This window comes from Balaenoptera acutorostrata, chromosome 16 (genome assembly GCF_949987535.1).
Source record: "Balaenoptera acutorostrata chromosome 16, mBalAcu1.1, whole genome shotgun sequence".
In the NCBI taxonomy this organism is placed as follows: domain Eukaryota; kingdom Metazoa; phylum Chordata; class Mammalia; order Artiodactyla; family Balaenopteridae; genus Balaenoptera; species Balaenoptera acutorostrata.
Window position 1 is genome coordinate 61,862,705 of NC_080079.1, and position 18,646 is coordinate 61,881,350.

The following is an 18,646-nucleotide window of genomic DNA, read 5'->3' on the forward strand; positions in this document are numbered from 1 at the left end:
TTTTTAACATCTTTATTGGAGTATAATTGCTTTACAATGGTGTGTTAGTTTCTGCTTTATAACAAAGTGAATCAGTTATACTTAGACATATATCCCCATATCTCGTCCCTCTTGCGTCTCCGTCCCACCCTCCCTATCTCACCCCTCTAGGTGGTCACAAAGCACCGAGCTCCCTGTGCTATGCAGCTGCTTCCCACTAGCTAACTATTCTACATTTGGTAGTATATATAAGTCCATGCCACTCTTTCACTTCGTCCCAGCTTACCCTTCCCCCTCCCCGTGTTCTTAAGTCCATTTTCTACGTCTGTGTCTTTATTCCTGTCCTGCCCCTAGGTTCTTCAGAACCATTTTTTTTTTTTTTTTTTAGATTCCATATATATGTGTTAGCATACGGTATTTGTTTTTCTCTTTCTGACGTACTTCACTCTGTATGACAGACTCTAGGTCCATCCACCTCACTACAAATAACTCAGTTTCGTTTCTTTTTATGGCTGAGTAATATTCCATTGTATATATGTGCCACATCTTCTTTATCCATTCATCTGTTGATGGACACTTAGGTTGCTTCCATATCCTTGCTATTGTAAATAGAGCTGCAGTGAACATTGTGGTACGTGACTCTTTTTGAATTATGGTTTTCTCAGGGTATATGCCCAGTAGTGGGATTGAGTCTGTTTCTTATGTTAGGTGTATTTAGGGAAAAATAGCTGCTGTACTCTTTTAATATTCTTTTTATTTAAAAATTGCATTATCTTTGAGTCATTTCACATAATAAGCACCTACATTATATAAGGCAACATTCATAACCAACAATGTAAACATAAAGCATGGTTATTCTCTTCGTTAGGCAGCATGGCATAATGTTTAAGATCAGAGGATCAGAATCCTATCTCCATTACTTAGAGGTTTTGTGATTTCGGACAAGTTACTTAAGCTCTTTGCTTCAGTTTCCTCATTTGTAAAATAGAGATAATATTATATACTTCGTAGGGTTGTTTGAGGAATAAAGGAGGGGAATTAATTATATAGTGCTTGGCACATTATGAGTACTCTATAAATGTTAGCTGCTATTATTTTTGACATTGTTATTGTTTTATTTATTGGTATACCTAAGGAGGAGACCAATCTGCTAATTGTTTTTACAGCAAACAATTTGTAAATCTAAAGTAATTAAATTATTTGACTCATTCATTCAACAGATATTTATTGCTCTTCTACTATTTGCTAGGTGCTTTTCTAAGAGTGGAGAATCAGAAGTGAATAAGATGACAAAGTCCTTAATTTCATGGAGCTTATGTTTTAGTAAGGGACAAAGAGAAGAAGATAATAAAAAGATAATGAAGAGTGATAGAGATTGTAAGGGTAATAGGGCTAGAGGAAAAGAAGCAAAGATCAAACAGCTTATTTAAACAAAAATATAAGATTAATTGACTGGAAACATTTTCTTTTGTAGTGTGTCTTATATTTATGGGTCCTGAAGATTCTATACCCAAGCACATTATTTCTTCTGAGAGGCAACCATGAATGCAGACACCTTACTGAATATTTTACCTTTAAGCAGGAATGTGAGTACTGCCATGAGAAATATTTTCACTTCCTCAGTATTCTTTTGGAGTGATGTGGGTAGTAAGAGTTTGAAGATTTTACAGTGCAACATGTAAGAACAGATTTTGTGTCCAAATGTGTAAAGCTTTGAGGAAGATTGTCTGGCGTTCTCTAGTGTTTAATTTTATTCAGATGTTTTCATTTCAGTATTTCCTATTAAGTTTGATTTTTACATATGTACCTAGGAACAGTTTTGAGCTCTGTATGTAGTTTTAATGTTAGAATTATTTTTTCTAACAGGATGAATATAAACCAAAAGAAAAGAAATGTTGCGTTGGAGATTTCTCTCCATCAATATTGAGGCATTCCCATGAAAATTCTTAGCAAATTAATTATCCTGTCATCATTGCAGATTGTTTTATTTATTTTTTAATTATGCAGATTGTTTTAAACACACTATTAATGAATGGAAGGTCTTAACCTACAATGTTTACCCCATTTCTCTCTTAAATTATTATGGCTGTGGTAATCTAATAACTATAAGCAACCATATGGTATGGAGCAGTGTTTGACCTTTTTTCACACCTCATAGCTGTGTACTTGTTAATATTCATGGCTGTATTAAGTCTTAGAATTAAGATTTAAAATTAGAAATAACTTCAGAATTATTGAGGCTCAAAACATGATTCAATAAAGATCAATATAGTGATGGATAATGGCAGAGGTGGCAAACTCATATAACTTCAAGGATCAGGTGGGTAACCTAAAGAATATAAGATGAGACCTGGAAAGTGCATGCTTGACCTAAAAGCAATCAAATTAAAATTTTTATTAAACCACAGTGTTGGAAAACAGATCTGTCAGCAGACTATCAGTTTATAACCTCTGGTTGCTGGATATAGATTTTCTCATATTTGAATGTTACAATATTAAAAAGTGAAGTAGGAACTAAGTTCTCTTTTTTCCTTAGATAAAGAACAAACCGTCCGCCAAAATCCCACCCAAAACATAAAATATCCAGGAATTTAAAAGTATAAAGGAGCAAGGGAATGTGTATGATATCTACTTAAAAGTAGATGAGAGTTTAATTTGGTAGAGTCTTTCTTGTGTTATATTGGCTTCTTGCTTCACTGCCCATTTTAAGTGTTCATTGTAGGCTAAAGGAAACCCTCTGCTCCTCCAACATATGAATAAAATCTTTTTTTTAATTGGATAGACCTTGAGTTTTGTTGTGGTGATATAGTAGTCTTGCCTATAACAACAAAGTAGTCACTGACTCTTAGAATAAAATAAAGTATTAACACTATTTTAACTTTTAGTTCTAATTTTGCCTTTCTTGGCCTATAAAGGTAAAGAGTTGAACTATTTTTAGAGATTTGGCTTATTTATTTTTAGTAACATTTTATGACTATCTGCTGCATACACAAAATAAATTTAGAGAGAGCAAATATTTTGTCTTCACAAGATCAATAACATTGCTTATCCTTCTTGATTCTTATGGGGCAAGATGCTTGCCTTTTTTTAAAAAATTTTTTTACGCAGTAAAATTTACTCTTTGTGGTGTTTAGTTCTGAGTTTTGACAAATGAATAGAGCTGCCTACCACCACAGTCATGATACAGAAAAGTTTTATTGTCCCTTAAATTTCTCCCTGCTGCCTTTTTATACTCACCCCTTTACCCAGTCTGAACCCCTGGCTGCCACTTGGCTGTTTCCCTTATCTTTAATTTTCTTGCCTTGGTTTTAATAGTCGTGTGTATACACACACACGTTTTCAAAATGATCAACAAGTTATGCAGTTTTCAATTATTGAATTTTTTTCTTTTTCTAGGTAAAATTAAATATTCAGAAAGAGTCTATGAAGCTTGTATGGAAGCTTTTGATAGCCTGCCTCTTGCTGCACTTTTAAACCAACAGTTTCTTTGTGTTCATGGTGGACTTTCACCAGAAATACACACACTGGATGATATTAGGAGAGTGAGTATATATTTTAGTTCCAAGAGTTGATTCCTATTTATAGTATTTTGTTGGGTAGAGACTAGAAGCTTCAAACCTCTCTTCACTGCCAAGATTAGGTAATGGTAAAAATTAATATACTGATATTTTATGGAAATATCTTCTAACCATTCAGAACAATGTAGTACGGACAGTATTCAAAGTTGGTACCACTTTCCTATGTCCATTCCATTCTCACTTTTTGACAAGTTATTTCTGTTCTTTGTTTCTTTCTTTTCTTCTTTCACAGTTAGATAGATTCAAGGAGCCACCTGCATTTGGACCAATGTGTGACTTGCTATGGTCTGATCCTTCTGAAGATTTTGGAAATGAAAAATCACAGGAACATTTTAGTCACAATACAGTTCGAGGATGTTCTTATTTTTATAAGTAAGGAAAAATATCCAAGTTTAATCACATTGTAGTTGTTAAAATAGCATATGCTTCATATAGAAAGTCATTATTTTACTTAATTTATTCTTTTCCCCACAGCTATCCAGCAGTGTGTGAATTTTTGCAAAACAATAATTTGTTATCGATTATTAGAGCTCATGAAGCTCAAGATGCAGGGTAAGAATTCTGTTTCCCTGACCCATATTAACACCTTATGTACAAATCAAACTTAGTAACCATGATTGATGCTTTACGATGCATATTAAGCTATTTGTTTTGCAGCTATAGAATGTACAGAAAAAGTCAAACTACAGGGTTCCCTTCATTAATAACAATTTTTTCGGCACCTAATTACTTAGATGTCTACAATAATAAAGGTAAGATGTTGTTGATAAAAAAAATTGTTAAACGACTTAATATATAAATTGACTTATTTTTTTGAAAATATAATAGAAAAGGGGTATTGTTTGAAACTGTAACTATCCAAATCTCATTATAAAAAAGTATAAGATATAAGGGAGGGGAGAGGGCAAGAAATAAAAATCCAAAATGTGAAACTTAGGTCATATGTAGCCATTCCACAACTTGTCATTCACAAAAGCTGCCTTGTGAAAGAATGTTCTGAGGTAACTACGTCAAGCAAAAATAAACACGATTTTCTCAAACTCCCGTTTCTTAAATCTTCCCCCTTATAGTCAAGAGAATGTTTTCTTGTTTGCATAAAGCTGCTGTTGCTGCTTTGACCATTTCATGTATTTGTACCGTATAGTTGTTTATCATGTCTCTTGTTTTATGTTCACTGATCTAGGTTTTCTTTCCCTTTCTTATTCCCTACTTTTATCTCTACTGCCCCATGATGATTTGTAGTTGAGGCTTTGATTAAGTCAATCTGACCTCCTTTTCAGGGATACATTCTTCCCTTTCCTTTCTTTTTACTGATCTTTCTTCCTTTTTTCTTACGTCTTTTTAATTTACCTTCTGTTCTAGTGGTTCCTGTTCCCCCTGCCCCTTCCTTCCAAATTTGCTCTGTCTATAATAACTGGGTTTACTTTAACTTTGAACACAGTTTATTGAGAGGTAATACCAAAGGATCTTAATCTAGTTAAGTGTGTGCCAGGGACACTGAAGATGAGCTTGAGTATGTTTATGTAGTTCACATTTTCAGAAGAGGAAATTAAGAAGCCAGCTTCTATTCTGTCTTGACATGTCTGGAATTCAGTTGACTATGCCATAGTTTCCAGGGTCAGACTGGAGTGGTTGTACCAGGAGGAAAGAACAGAAGGTTAAAGACTTTTAAAAGTACATTTAGAGAAATAATGAGGTCGTTGCTAAATATGGGTTGTGGTGTGAGTTCAAAAGAGGAGTGGAATAAGAGTTTTTGGAAGAGTATAGATGATAGTTAAAAGATTAAAACATTTGCCTGAGATCAGACAGTAGCAAGCTGTATAATAACTTGGATACAGAGTATGCTACAAGAACTCCATACTATATTAATTACCAAAACAACCATACCATTGACATTAACTGAGTTGGTAATCTTTAGAAGCTAGTATCATTGCAGCCTCCAAGGATTACGCCAGTGCTAAAATAGTCTTTTAAATTATATTTTGGTTTATACATTTTGACGCTTCTATAAAGATACCTAATGAAGCATGGCTTCATTTTTGAAGAGGAACGTATCTAAGTTTGGATGCCATCCTCAGAATTGATTTGTTACATTTAACTTTCTACCTGTAACCTCCCCTTGTCAGTACTAAAGGAGCTAGTGTTCAGTGCTCGGTTGATTACTGCCTTACTGGTTGTCCTTCGTCAGTTTAACTCAGGAGGTTAAGGGATCACTTTTCTTAGTACTCAGAAAAGAAACTCAAACCATTGAATCTGTCTTGTCAGAATCAAATGTCTCTTGGTAGTTCTGATTCTGTACATAGTGTTAATGACTTGAGTGCTTACATGGTATGGGATATGTTTGTAATGTTTCATTCCATCTGTAAGGCAATTTTCTAGATTCTCTTTTTTAAAGCTGAACGCTTGGTATCAGCCCTTAATTTCTGAGGCTAAATTTAAAATATGTTTATTTCATGGGAATTTCATAAGGGAAACAAACATATTAACTTTTGACTCTGTATGAGCTAGAATGCCAGATCTTGGAATTTAACATCTACATTTCAGTGCTTTACATTAAAATGAAAAAAAAAAAAGTAACCACATAATTATTATAGTATCTACAAAGCATTTTATACTTTTATGTACTTTCATGTGAAATACATTCTCTGACCTTAGACTTCTGAGGTAGGCAGGGTGAACATATTAGTCTTATTTTATAAATGAGAAACAGATTAGTTAAATAATTTGCTAACTATTGCACAGCTAGTATATGCTGTAGCTTAGATTAGAATCTAGCCCATCTAGTCCAGTGTCCCATAAAATAATATAACTAGTGACTGAAATCTATGTCAGGTTAATTTAAGGTACTGTTTATATCAACTTATGAAACATTAGAAAGATACCTGAAGTTGAGAAGAGTATGTTACCTGTGGGTTATTTGGTTATAATATTTCCTCTTTTGGTATTTTAATGGAATTTTTTTCTATATGAAGTAAAATATTTTTTGTAGTAGTTTCATTTGATTTCTTACAATACATGAAATAAGTACATTCCTACATTCATAAATAAAATGTTCCAACTTTTTTTTCTTTTCTGTTTTTTTTTTTCTTGCTTTATTTCCATTTAGCTGTCCTTTTCAGGTTCCTGCAACTAAAAAGACCCTCTTAAATTCTTCCAACTTGTATGAAATTTTAAACCTAGAAAATTGTTCATTGTCATTCTGTGCTTCCTCTAAAAACTGAGTTTTCACAATTTTGGATTTAGTAAAAGTGCATGTTTATCATTGGATTATAAAGTAAAACAAACATTCGAGAAAGACTGGGAATTTCATTAATAATGACAAGTGAAGATCTGACTATGCTCTACATAAAAGTGTGTTAAAAGCAAAAGTGTGCTACTACTAAAAATTAATTCCTACCTCCCTCTACTAGCCCTCGTTCTACTCACCCCTTGATTCCCCACCCCCTTAAAAAGATATTTTCTGCTTATATGTGTTTTAGACTTTTAGAGCTAAAGGCAAATTGTTACATTGACATTCAGACTTATCTTGCAGCTGCTGTATTAAAGTATGAAAATAATGTGATGAATATTCGACAATTTAACTGTTCTCCACATCCTTACTGGTTGCCCAATTTTATGGATGTCTTCACATGGTCTTTACCATTTGTTGGAGAAAAAGGTATGATTTTTATTTAAAAAAAATTGTTTTATTACTGTTACATTTACTCCAGTTTACTATTGCAGGCATATACTACTTGCTAAAGGAAGCTGAAGTCTAATTTCACTGTGGCTACAGCTCTACTTGTGTCAGTGGGTGTGGATATGAGAGCCTCAAAGATATTTTAGTTAGCTGTTTACAGCCCCCATGTGAGGGTGTCTGGAGGACTGGGAGAAGACTTATAAATAGCCTGATGTTGTCTTCAGCTGTTGGGTTTTCTTTCTTTTTTTCTTTAGCTTAAATATTTTATGAAGGAAAAGAGGGATAGCTTTGCTTTGGAATGGACACTTTTACATATTTTAACACCACTTTTGGGGATGTCATGGCAATTCATGGGAGAATTTAATAGGCCTCATTTGAGGCAATATTAGTCATTTTTTTTAGCAGTTCTGTACTCTCAGAAATGATAAAGAGAAATTCAGATTCTGACCTAATATTTCTTCTCCTATATAAAAAAATATGTATACAATTTTACTGGTAATGCTTTTCTGATAATTTAGAGATTCCTATTACTATGTATTTAATAGGCTTTTTTAAAAAAATAAATGCTATTTAAGAGATTTTGTTTTTGTATTTTATTCTAGTTCTATAGAGTTCCTAAGATTTCCTTACTTTATCACATTCTTCTTTTTCCATTTTAGTGTTAATTTTCCCATGAGGCAATACCTCAGTTTCCATACGTGGAATATAAGAATATTAGAGTACAGACATGATTGTAAAACATTTTGTTCTATATCCCTCTCTATTTTTTCTCACCTCTTCTGTGTTACAAAATGTTCCTTCCTGTCTGAGATATGTTACTTCTGCCAAGGCAATTTTTCGTTCTGCAATTCAGAGTTAATACTTAAACTGTGTATGTTAAACAGGTTTTTTGCAGATTGCCTTTGGTCTTTGTCAGTTATTCCGTAGGTCAACATTAATATGGAGATAGAATTACCCACTTTAGCATTTGAGAAGGGGGCCAGTAAAGGGCTTAGGTGCAAGGGATGCATTACACTTATAACCTTCTATCTTTGGTATATGAGAAATAGTTCAATGATAGCATCATCAGGCTGAAGGAAATTTAAGAATTCATCTTGCTCATTCTCCTGCCTCCAGGAGGAGAATAGTTGCAACACAACTATTTTAATGTAGTATGAGTGGGGTGGGGTGTGGGGAGAGCAGGGAAGATAAGGTAGGAGGAGAATGGATATTTCTAATTTGATTTTCTGATGCCTCCACAAAAAAGGAAATATTTCATTATATCTAATCTAAATGTTTATGCTATGAGTATTCAAACAAGGAGAGAGAAGATAATAGGTTTTCTCAACGAATGCACCTATCAAAAACCAGGACATCATAGAATTTTAGATCTCATAGTATACTTAACAATCATGTAGTCCAACTCCTTTTGAGAAATGAGAAAATTTAATCTAGTTTCTGTGGCTCTCTCATAAGTGAAGAAGAACAGTGGGATTCAGGGATCCTACATTTGAAGTCTGCTACTCAGTGATCTTCTGTTCTTTTTTGCCACTCTGAATCATCTTAGCTATTGTGAGGACGTGTTCAAACCCTTTGACCATTTTTGTTGTTTTTCTGTGGATCTTCTCTAAATTATTCATATCTTTCTAAAAATGGGAATCCCAGATTTGAACATTATACGCAAATAGAATCCTAACCAATGTTGAGCACAGTAAGAAAATTTTCTCAAACTCTTTGCCTAGTTTTCCATTTTAATACATGTTAGCTGTTTAAATAGCCTAACTACTTCTTCATTCTAATGAAAATTTTCTTTTGGTGTGAAAAGCAGCAAATGGCACTTCATTTGATTCCACATCGAAAAAGCCAGTTTGACTCTGATCTAGTCCCTGGGAAGCAACTAACCTAACTAAGCCAGAGGCTTCCTTGGAGGCTGGTTTAATCCCAAAGTTAGATGAAAGTAGTGTTTTTTAGCCTTTTGGGGGCTTTTTATTTCGTTTTTAAAAAATGTTATGTTGTAAAATTTCCAGCACGATACAAAGGTAGAGCGAATAATATGATGAATTCCTATGTACCAATTACTCAGCTTCGACAATTACCAAATCATGGCCAATACTGTGTCATTTATATCCCCATCCACTACTCCCCATCCCACACCTCAATTATTTTGAATCAAATCTCAGCTGTTATTTTTTGTATCTATAAATATTTTAGAATGAATCTCAAAGATAAGGACTCTTTTAAAAAAAATTAAAGTACACAAATACATTTATTAATTTCTTAATACAAAACCCTTTTGAGAATCTGGTGAAAGTTACAGACTTTTCCTCCAGAAAATTTCATGTACGAAATATATGTACCATCTGTACGTATGTAACATTTTGAGGATGCTTACAGATCTGAAGTGGATTGGTAACCCCACTCAGGCTTATTGGCCCCAATTTAAGAACCTCTGTTTCAGAGAGTTCAGCATGGTGTGATCTTCCGTAGAAGGTCATACGTGTAGGATTTGTTCATTTATTAGATTTTTTTGGAAAGTCTGTTTTATTCAAGGTACTAAGGATACAAAAATGCAAGTAAGATATTGGGTCTCTGCAGATTAATAGGGGACTAAAGATACATAAGTAATGATAAAATGTAATATGGTAAGCGCTCCAAGACAAGCATAGTTTTATAGGAATTAACAGGAGAGAGGAGATTATATCTGTCAGAGGGATTAAAGTAGCATTTGAACTGGGGCTTAAAGAATGGTGGAATTGTGCTGGTAGATGTGGGCAAGAGAATTCTAGGTGAGAGAACTTCCGAAGCCTGAGTCTGAAAGGAAGAAAGCATGACGTCACTGACAAATGTTGAGGGGTTCAATTAGATTAGCAAGTAAGATGTATGAAGGACAGTAGTAGAAAAAGAATGAAAAGTTAAGTCAGGGTTAGATCAGGGGGATCTTGATCACTTAAACAGAGAATCTGGAACTTTGATAAATAGTGGGAAGCAACTGCAACAGAATATAATCATGATAGTCATTTAGAAAAATTACTCTGGTGAAGTGAACTGGAAGGAAGACTAGCGATTGGGAGACCTGTTGTGAAGCTTCATCAGGAGTCAAATGGAAACATAATGAAACCCTGTTAGCATTAGGAATGGAGAGCATGGGAGAACTGCAAGAACTGTCAAAGAATCAGTGAGACTTAACAAGGTTGCATGTTTAAGAGGAGGGAATGGTTGAAGATGGCTTGGATGTGTTGAGTCTGGTAATGATAGTGCTATTAACACACTGATGAAACTTCTGTTATTCTAGCAACCCCTTACTTCAGTTATAGCTTCTCTTCATCTTCACTGGAATTGCTAGGCCTTTGACCATGTTGTTTTCTTTTTAGTCAGATCCCCCCTTGCCTCTCTTTCTTCTTAACACACCCCCAAACTCCTTTCTCTCGTTTTTCTACTTTGTTCTATAAATGTTAGCCCCAGTAAAGTCTAACTATCCATTTTTTCCGTTCTTACAGTCAACATATAAAACACTGTTGGAGATATTTATACAGCCTTATGATTTGGTACCACCCTTTGATTTCTAGCATTAGCTAGGCTCTCAGTAGTACCCAAACATCCTTTATGTCACTAGTCTGCCTCCTCACTCATTTCTGTTAGGATATATTCTAAAATTTTATCTTTTTTACTTAAACATTTTCTTTTTCTAGCCACTTCCGTTACTCTCAGAGAGAACACGTACCATTAATGGGAGCTTTCTGTACTGACTGTTCCCCTGCCTTATAAATTGCAGTCTTTTTTTTTTTTTGTCCGTGCCACAGCGCTTGCAGGGATCTTAGTTCCGCAACCAGGGATTGAACCCGGACCCTTGGCAGTGAATGTATGGAGTCCTAACCAATGGACTACCAGGGAATTCCCAATAAACTGCACTCATCTTGAATTCTTATCCTGTTGAAGATGTGACCCTTCTCTCCAGGGCTAGCCTTTCTAACTTGTCCTTATATTTCATTACCCTTCTGCTTTTTCAGGAAACTTACTTTATTATTTACATCTTCTATATCTTCAAACTCTCTCTGCTAAGCTCTTTTGTAAATTGTTCAAATCTATCTGATCTTTAAATAAAAAATAAATAACATTTCCTTTATCTGATATCTTTCATTGGCTACTACTGTGCTATGATTCTCTTGCCTTTCCTTCACAGCTAAGCTTCTAGATGGAAAGCACTACACACTTAAAAGCTACTATTTAGTATCCGTAAATGACTCTGGTAACTTTCAGGATAAACCTTAGCCTGTCACATGTGGTCTTTGGACCTTCCCTACTTTCTCTTCAGCCTCACTTTTTGTCTTTTTCTTTCACGTTCTCTATGTTCCAGGTATGAAACAGCCCAGCCAACTTCCTTAATGTATTATATGCTCTTTAAGTTTCATGCCTTCTTACTTTTTCTTTATTTTTTCATAACAGCTTTATTGAGGTATAATTCAAATACCATACACTTAACCTATTTACACTGTGTAATTCAATGGTTTTTAGTATATTCAGAGATGTGCATCTATCACCACAATCAGTTTTGAAACATTTTCACCATCCTCCCAAAGAAACCTTGTGTCCATTAGCATTCACTCCCCAGTTCCCCCCACATCTTCTTTCCAGCCCTGTGCAACCACTAATCTACTCACTATTTCCACAGATTTGCCTATTCTGGGTATTTCATATAAATGGAATCATGCAATATGTAGTCTTTTGTGACTGGCTTCTTTCCATAATGTTTTCAAGGTTTATCCATGTTGTAGCATGAATCAGTACTTTATTCCTTTTTATGACCAAATAATATTCTATTGTGTGGATATACATTTTATTTATCCATTCATCAGCTGATGGACAATTGGTTGTTTCCACTTTTTGACTACTATGAATAATGCTGCGATGAACATTCCTGTACAATATGGTTTCATTTTTCTTAGGTATGTAACTGGGAGTAAGCATTGCTGGGTCATATGATAACTCTATGTTTAACCTTTTGAGGATCTGTCAAACTGTTTTCCAAAGCAGCTATACCATTTTACAATGCTACCAGCAGTGTGTAATGTTTCCAGTTTTTCCATATTCTCGCCAACACTTGTTATTATGTATCTTTTTTTTTATTATAGCCATCATATTGGATATGAAATTGTATCTCATTTCCCTAATGAATAATGATGTCAATGAGTATATTTTTATGTGCTTATTCGACATTTGCCTATCTTATTTGAAGAAATGTTTATTTCTAAATAGATTCATTTTTAAAAGGATTATTTGTCTTTTTACTATTGAGTTGTAAGAGTTCTTTGTATATTATAGAGGCAAGTCCCTTATCAGATATATGATTTGCAAATGTTTTCTCCTGTTCTGTGAATTGTCTTTTCACTTTCTTGGTGATGTTCTTTGAAGCACAAGAGTTTTTAATTTTGATGAAGTCCTCTTTATTTTTTCTTTTGTTGCTTGTGCTTTGGTGTCATATTTAAGAAACCATTGCCAAACTCATGAAGATTTACTCCTATGTTTTCTTCTAAAAACTTTATAGTTTTAGCTCTTACATTTAGGTCTTTGATCCTTTTTGACTTTGTGTGTGTGTGTGTGTGTGTGTGTGTGTGTGTGTGTTGTGTGAAGTGGGGGTCCAACTTCATTCTATTGTATGTGGATATCCAGTTGTCCTAGCACCATTTGTTGAAAAGACTATTCTTTCCCCAGTGAATTGTTTTGACACCCTTGTTGAAAATCAGTTGACCTTAAATGTGAGGTTTTATTTCTGGACTCAGTTTTATTCCACTGATCTATATGACTTCTTCTTACTTTTTCTAACTTCTGTTTAGAATGCTTTATCTGCCCTCTCCACCTGGCAAATTTCTACTTCATGATTCCTCTACCAAAAGCCTTCTTGTCTTTTTTTTTAATGAATTTATTTATTTATTTTTGGCTGCGTTGGGTCTTCGTTGCTGCGCGTGGGCTTTCTCTAGTTGCAGTGAGCGAGGGCTACTCTTCGTTGTGGTGCGCGGGCTTCTCATTGTGGTGGCTTCTCTTGTTGCACAGCACGGGCTCTAGGTGCGTGGGCTTCAGTAGTCATGGCATGCTGGCTCAGTAGTTGTAGCTTGCAGGCTCTAGAGTGCAGGCTCAGTAGTTGTGGCACACAGGCTTAATTGCTCCGCGGCATGTGGGATCTTCCCGGACCAGGGATCAAACTTGTGTCCCCTGCATTGGCAGGTGGATTCTTAACTGCTGCTCCACCACGGAAGTCCCAAAAGCCTTCTTTTCGTCAGCAGATCTTGTGCATAACTCTGCGTACTTACAGCATAGTGCTCATCACTTTTTTGTGATACAATATGTATGTATATAACTATATATCCTTAGTAGTTAGTAAGCTTTTGCAGAGTAGAGACTGGACCTTTTATATCTGAATGCCAGAGCTTTAGCACAGTGCCTGACATGTGGTGTGCTATTAATATACTATAGGGGAAATAATAGGGGCAGTATTGAATTTTGTTTGAATGTGTTCATTTCAAGGTGCCATCAGGACCTCCAGGGGCTAATATTCAATAGGCGTTTTTATTATTAATTGAAATTTGCTTATACCTTTAATTTTTTAATTTACTCATTTGTCAGATATTTACTGTATGCCTCTCATGTGCCTGGCATGGTACCAGGCTCTGGGGATGCAGTAAACAGAACAGCACCCTGCACTCATGAAGCTTTCATTTTAGTAGGGGAAACAGATGATATACAAATAGTCTGAGACAGTTGGCAATAAAACCAGCAGGGAAATCCAGAGATTGAAGGAGAGGTCGAGACTGGCAATAAAGAATTTGGAATCATCTTCAAAAGGTGATAGTTGAAAATATATAGTAATGGATGGAATCACCAAGAGATTGAACATATAAAAACAACAGGACTGCAGAGAGAATCTTGAGAATGTCCAAATTTGCGGGAAAAATAGTCTGAAAGGTAGAAAAACCAGAAAAGTAGAATCCTGGAAACCAAGGGAAAAGAGAAGGCAAAAAATATATAGAACGGTGAAGGAGAATTAAGCCTAAGAAAGAACCATGGGTTCCAGTTGTTAGATAGTCATTAGTAGTCTTAAGAATTAAGTTTCAGGGGAATTGCTGGAGCCAGTTTTTAAAAGATTGAATCCTGAAACTTTTTGAAACAGTGGAACTGTGCCATGGTTTTTTCTTACTCCTTTTTTTTAAAAAAATATGTATTTATTTACTTGGCCATGCCGGGTCTTAGTTGCGGCATGCGGGATCTAGTTCCCTGACTGGGGATCGAACCCGGGCCCCCTGCATTGGGAGCATGGAGTCTTAACCACTGGACCACCAGCGAAGTCCCTTTCTTACTCCTTAATGCTGTATCCATAAATGAAGAATTTAAATGTATGTATTTAGATGTTATTCATCCCTGTTCTTATCCCTGTGGGGGCTTCATTTTTTTTTTTTTTTCCCTGAGAGACCTGAAAACTTATTCCATAAGGAATCTCTCAAGCTTGTTAGCCACTTAATTTCTTTCATTTTGAAAGCCCTTATAGCTTTTAATTCCGTCATTTCTGCTATCAGAATATGTTTGTCTTCTTGGATCATTTATATAAATAGTTGCCCTGTATACATATAGATAGTTGAATATGATAAACTAATGTGTAACTTTTTTTTTTTAATAGTGACAGAAATGTTGGTAAATGTTCTGAGTATTTGCTCTGATGATGAACTTATGACTGAAGGAGAAGACCAGTTTGATGGTATGACTATTCATTTTACTGTTTTTTATTGTGAAATAGTATCTTTTAACTGCCCAGTTTTAATATACTCTTGTAAAATATAGTCATTGCTCTCAAATGGCTATGCTATTTGATAAGTGACAAGTCACTTTTTCAGATATTATTTATTTTAAGATTTTAAAATCATTTCAGTAATTTTTTTTTTCTGTTGGTATGGGGAAGAAAATGAATTTAGGGAAAGGGGAAATCTGGAAGAAAGAACAGAAGGAAGGGAAAATTGAAGTGCTAAAAGAATGTGGTTCTTCATGAATATGGACACTACTTAGAGAAGGGAGGATAAAAATGTTTTTTGTTTCCTTGGTACTGTATTCTTAGTGCATCAGAAACATACCTGAATACCCAATGCCGTTGTCACTTCTTCCTTTCAAAAATCAAAGTAAGCTGTTCTCAATTTATGAGTGGTTATGTTCTAAGAGACCACTTGTTAGTTTAGTTTAAGATTCAGCAAGCATTTTTTCCATACAAAGTTATACATGGTTGTTAGTTGTTATGTAAGCCAACCAGCCTATGTACCTAATGCACATTTATAGTATAAACTAATATGATAGAAACAAAATTACTTTTATTTTTATGTTCTGAAGTTTTTATTTAGAACTTAAATTTAAATATTTATATTAATTAACTGAATGAACAAAAACATAAAGTTTGTAAGCTGAAAACTCTTTATTCCCTTCCATATGCCCCTCACATCTTTGTTGCAGCATACTTTTCATAGTTTTAATTAGTATATAAATGTTTCCATGTATTAAACATAATCTACATATTGGTAAAATTCGATACCTACATATTTCTAAGTATATTAATATACCATAATCTTTGTAGTTAATATTATATTGTTTGGCATTTGGGTTGCTTTAAATTATTTTTATTATGAATAGCATGCAATAAACATATTCATACAATAGTTTTAATTTTCCTTTTTGGAATAAATTTCTTGAAGAGAATTACAGAGTTAAAGAGAATGAAGAGTTTTAGCTTCATTATTTTAGCTATGAACTGCCAGATTACTTTGCATAAGAATTGGACCAATATGAAGTGTTTCTAGCAATGAATCTATAGACCTGTATTTCTTCACAGGCCCACCTAATTGGGTTTTGGTTGTTTTTACTTATTTTGCTTGGTGGCTATAAATTACAGTCGGTTTAATTTACATTTCTTTGAATTCTAATGATGCTAAGGGAGAAATTACTATCTGCTTTCCCAACTATGTAAACTGTCCCTATCAAGTGACCATTTAACAAGTAAAATCTGAGTAAACACTGTTTAGAAATTTCTCTACTTACAAACAGGTTTGATTCTTAACCACAGTTTTAAGTCCATTTGTTGAAAGCACAAAGTGACTATATACAAGTGTCTGCTAGTGCCATCTGTTGGTGGCAGGCAGGGATGTGCTTTTACTCTGGTTTATAGTTTTGTTCATTGAAATAAATTAACTTATATCAGTTCTTTTTTTGTTTGGATAATAAGATTTAATGAATAATATTAATTTTTCCTTATTTTAATCCTCTCTGATATTTTGTATAAGCTTTTAGTTCTAACATATTTCATCATATCTGTCTTTTCCATAAAATTTTTAAATAGTTTTAATTAAATACTTATTTCCCCTGTTCTGCAGTCACTGTTGTAAGACTAGTTCTGGGTTCAGATTCTAGTTCCTCATAATGGCTATGTGACCTTGGGCAAGTTACTTAACCTTTCTGAGCCTCAGTTTTTTTATCTTCAAAATGAAGATAATAGTTCCTACTTCATAATGTTATAGGTATTGATGTAATGATCAATAATATAATGAAATAATTTTTGTACATGTTCCACTAATTTTTTCAATAGAGTTTTCTGTTAATTTGTCAAATTCTGTGAACTATCTAGTAGGAGTTTTAATTGGTGTTACATTAAATCTGTATCTGAATCTAGGAAGTTTTTAAAAAATATTTAATTTTCTAAACTAAGATCAAAATCTCTTGCTCTGTATAATTAGTTCATTTACTATAATTACTCCTTTTAATATATTTAATATATAATTATTTTATTTAAAATTATATAGTTTTTCTTTGGGAAAAATCTGTTATTACCAAGTTAAATTAATATTTCAGTATTTTATGTTCTTATTACTATTGCAACTGGTATCTCTCTTATATTTTCTGACTGTATAAAGGAATTATATATTTGTGGGTTTATCTTATGTTCAACAAGTTGGATCAGCAGAATTACTTCCTACGGTAATTTTTGTTTTCCTTAACTTTAAAAAATATGTCATTTGCATAAGGCTGATATTGTTTATTTTCTACATTTTTACCTTTTATTTCTTTTTCTTCAAAAAGTTTGTATCAATATTGTTAATAGTGTTAAATAGGAGTAGTGATAGGTGATGCTTTAGTCCTCTTTCTATAGTAAAAAGGGAAAAGGTTTCCATGTTAAGTCTAATATAGTACTTGGTTTAGATACTGATGCTTTATAAGAAGATAGACACTGAATCATTTTTGGGAATTCAACCAGGAGTAAATATAAAATTTTATTATATTCCTTCTAATGAGATTTTATGTATCTTATCAACATTTTTCCTATTAATGATAAATTATGCTTATTTATCAACTTGTTACATCATTCTTACACTCCAGAGATGAATCAAATTTGATCATTAAAGAGGCACTGTAGTTTAGTGACAAGGATCAGTGGTTCAGGTGTCTTGGTGCTACCATTATACTAGCTGTGTAATCTTGGGAAAGTCACCTAACTTCTCAAAATCTTCTCTTCCATAGATTGAGGGAATAGAGAGGATGAAAATTCTTTCCCACTCTTAAGTAATTTAAAAAATTCGTAAGCACCATTTATGACAATGTTTCTATGGGAAAATACACTGAGCTCCAGCTCTGAATACTAGAAATAGATCTCCCTTCACTGCCAGCATGGCAGGTGCAATTACTCCACAGTTCTTCACCCTTACACTACCAAGTATTAAGAGCAGAGATGCCAAGAAAATTTTAAGGTTACGGGTCTGGGAGTTTACATCAAGGAATGAGAGTGGTTTGGGGGAGAAAGAACCTTGAGGAATGGAGGAAAGGGGAGGAGTTTAGGATAGATACTAGGATGGGATAGGGAAAAGAGCTACTGGAACTACATTTGTTTCCCTTTCTTATACATATTCCCTTATTTCTTCCCCTTAACCCTATCTTTTCTTCTTTCCTTTGAGCATGATAGCATACCTTCTCTCCTCTCCTTCCCCTTTTCCTACTCAGCAGTGGGACCATGCTATGGACTGGGCCTGGGAAGAAATCTGACTTAGAAAGAAAACTTGTTGGGTTGGGGATTGCTGTGGAGACACAATAAGGGTTTAGCTTTCTGTGGGGGAAGGGAAAGAACAGGATTGGACATTTCCCACTGGGAGGAAGGAAAGAGTAGATTTTGCATATTCAAGGCTGAAATTGGCTAAAGGAATAAGATTCTCTTTCTTCTTAAGTGATGGCCTTTGGTATTCTGTATTGTTTAATGTACATGTGGGTTTATTTTTAAAGGCAAAAATTTGCATAAACATATTGCATGTGTAAATGCACGTAGTGTTCCTTTTAGAGGTGTTATGTAATCATTAAAGGGAATTTTTGAACACTGATTTCTATGATATTTAGAATGCATACTGTTTCTTTCAGTTATTTA

The 18,646-nt window shown here is 34.1% G+C and overlaps 1 protein-coding gene across 9 annotated transcripts in view; it reads left to right on the top strand.

The window, feature by feature from the left end:
• The window catches only part of PPP3CB (protein phosphatase 3 catalytic subunit beta), a 47,764-nt gene that overhangs the window by 17,361 nt on the left and 11,757 nt on the right, over positions 1-18,646 (top strand). For all 9 annotated transcript variants that reach the window (XM_057530567.1, XM_057530564.1, XM_007166599.2 and 6 more), the window contains exons 4-10: positions 1,454-1,565; positions 3,376-3,521; positions 3,790-3,929; positions 4,032-4,109; positions 4,215-4,309; positions 7,090-7,215; positions 14,882-14,959. In XM_057530567.1, coding sequence (XP_057386550.1) covers positions 1,454-1,565; positions 3,376-3,521; positions 3,790-3,929; positions 4,032-4,109; positions 4,215-4,309; positions 7,090-7,215; positions 14,882-14,959 — 775 coding nt within the window. The remainder of the gene's footprint in view (positions 1-1,453; positions 1,566-3,375; positions 3,522-3,789; positions 3,930-4,031; positions 4,110-4,214; positions 4,310-7,089; positions 7,216-14,881; positions 14,960-18,646) is intronic.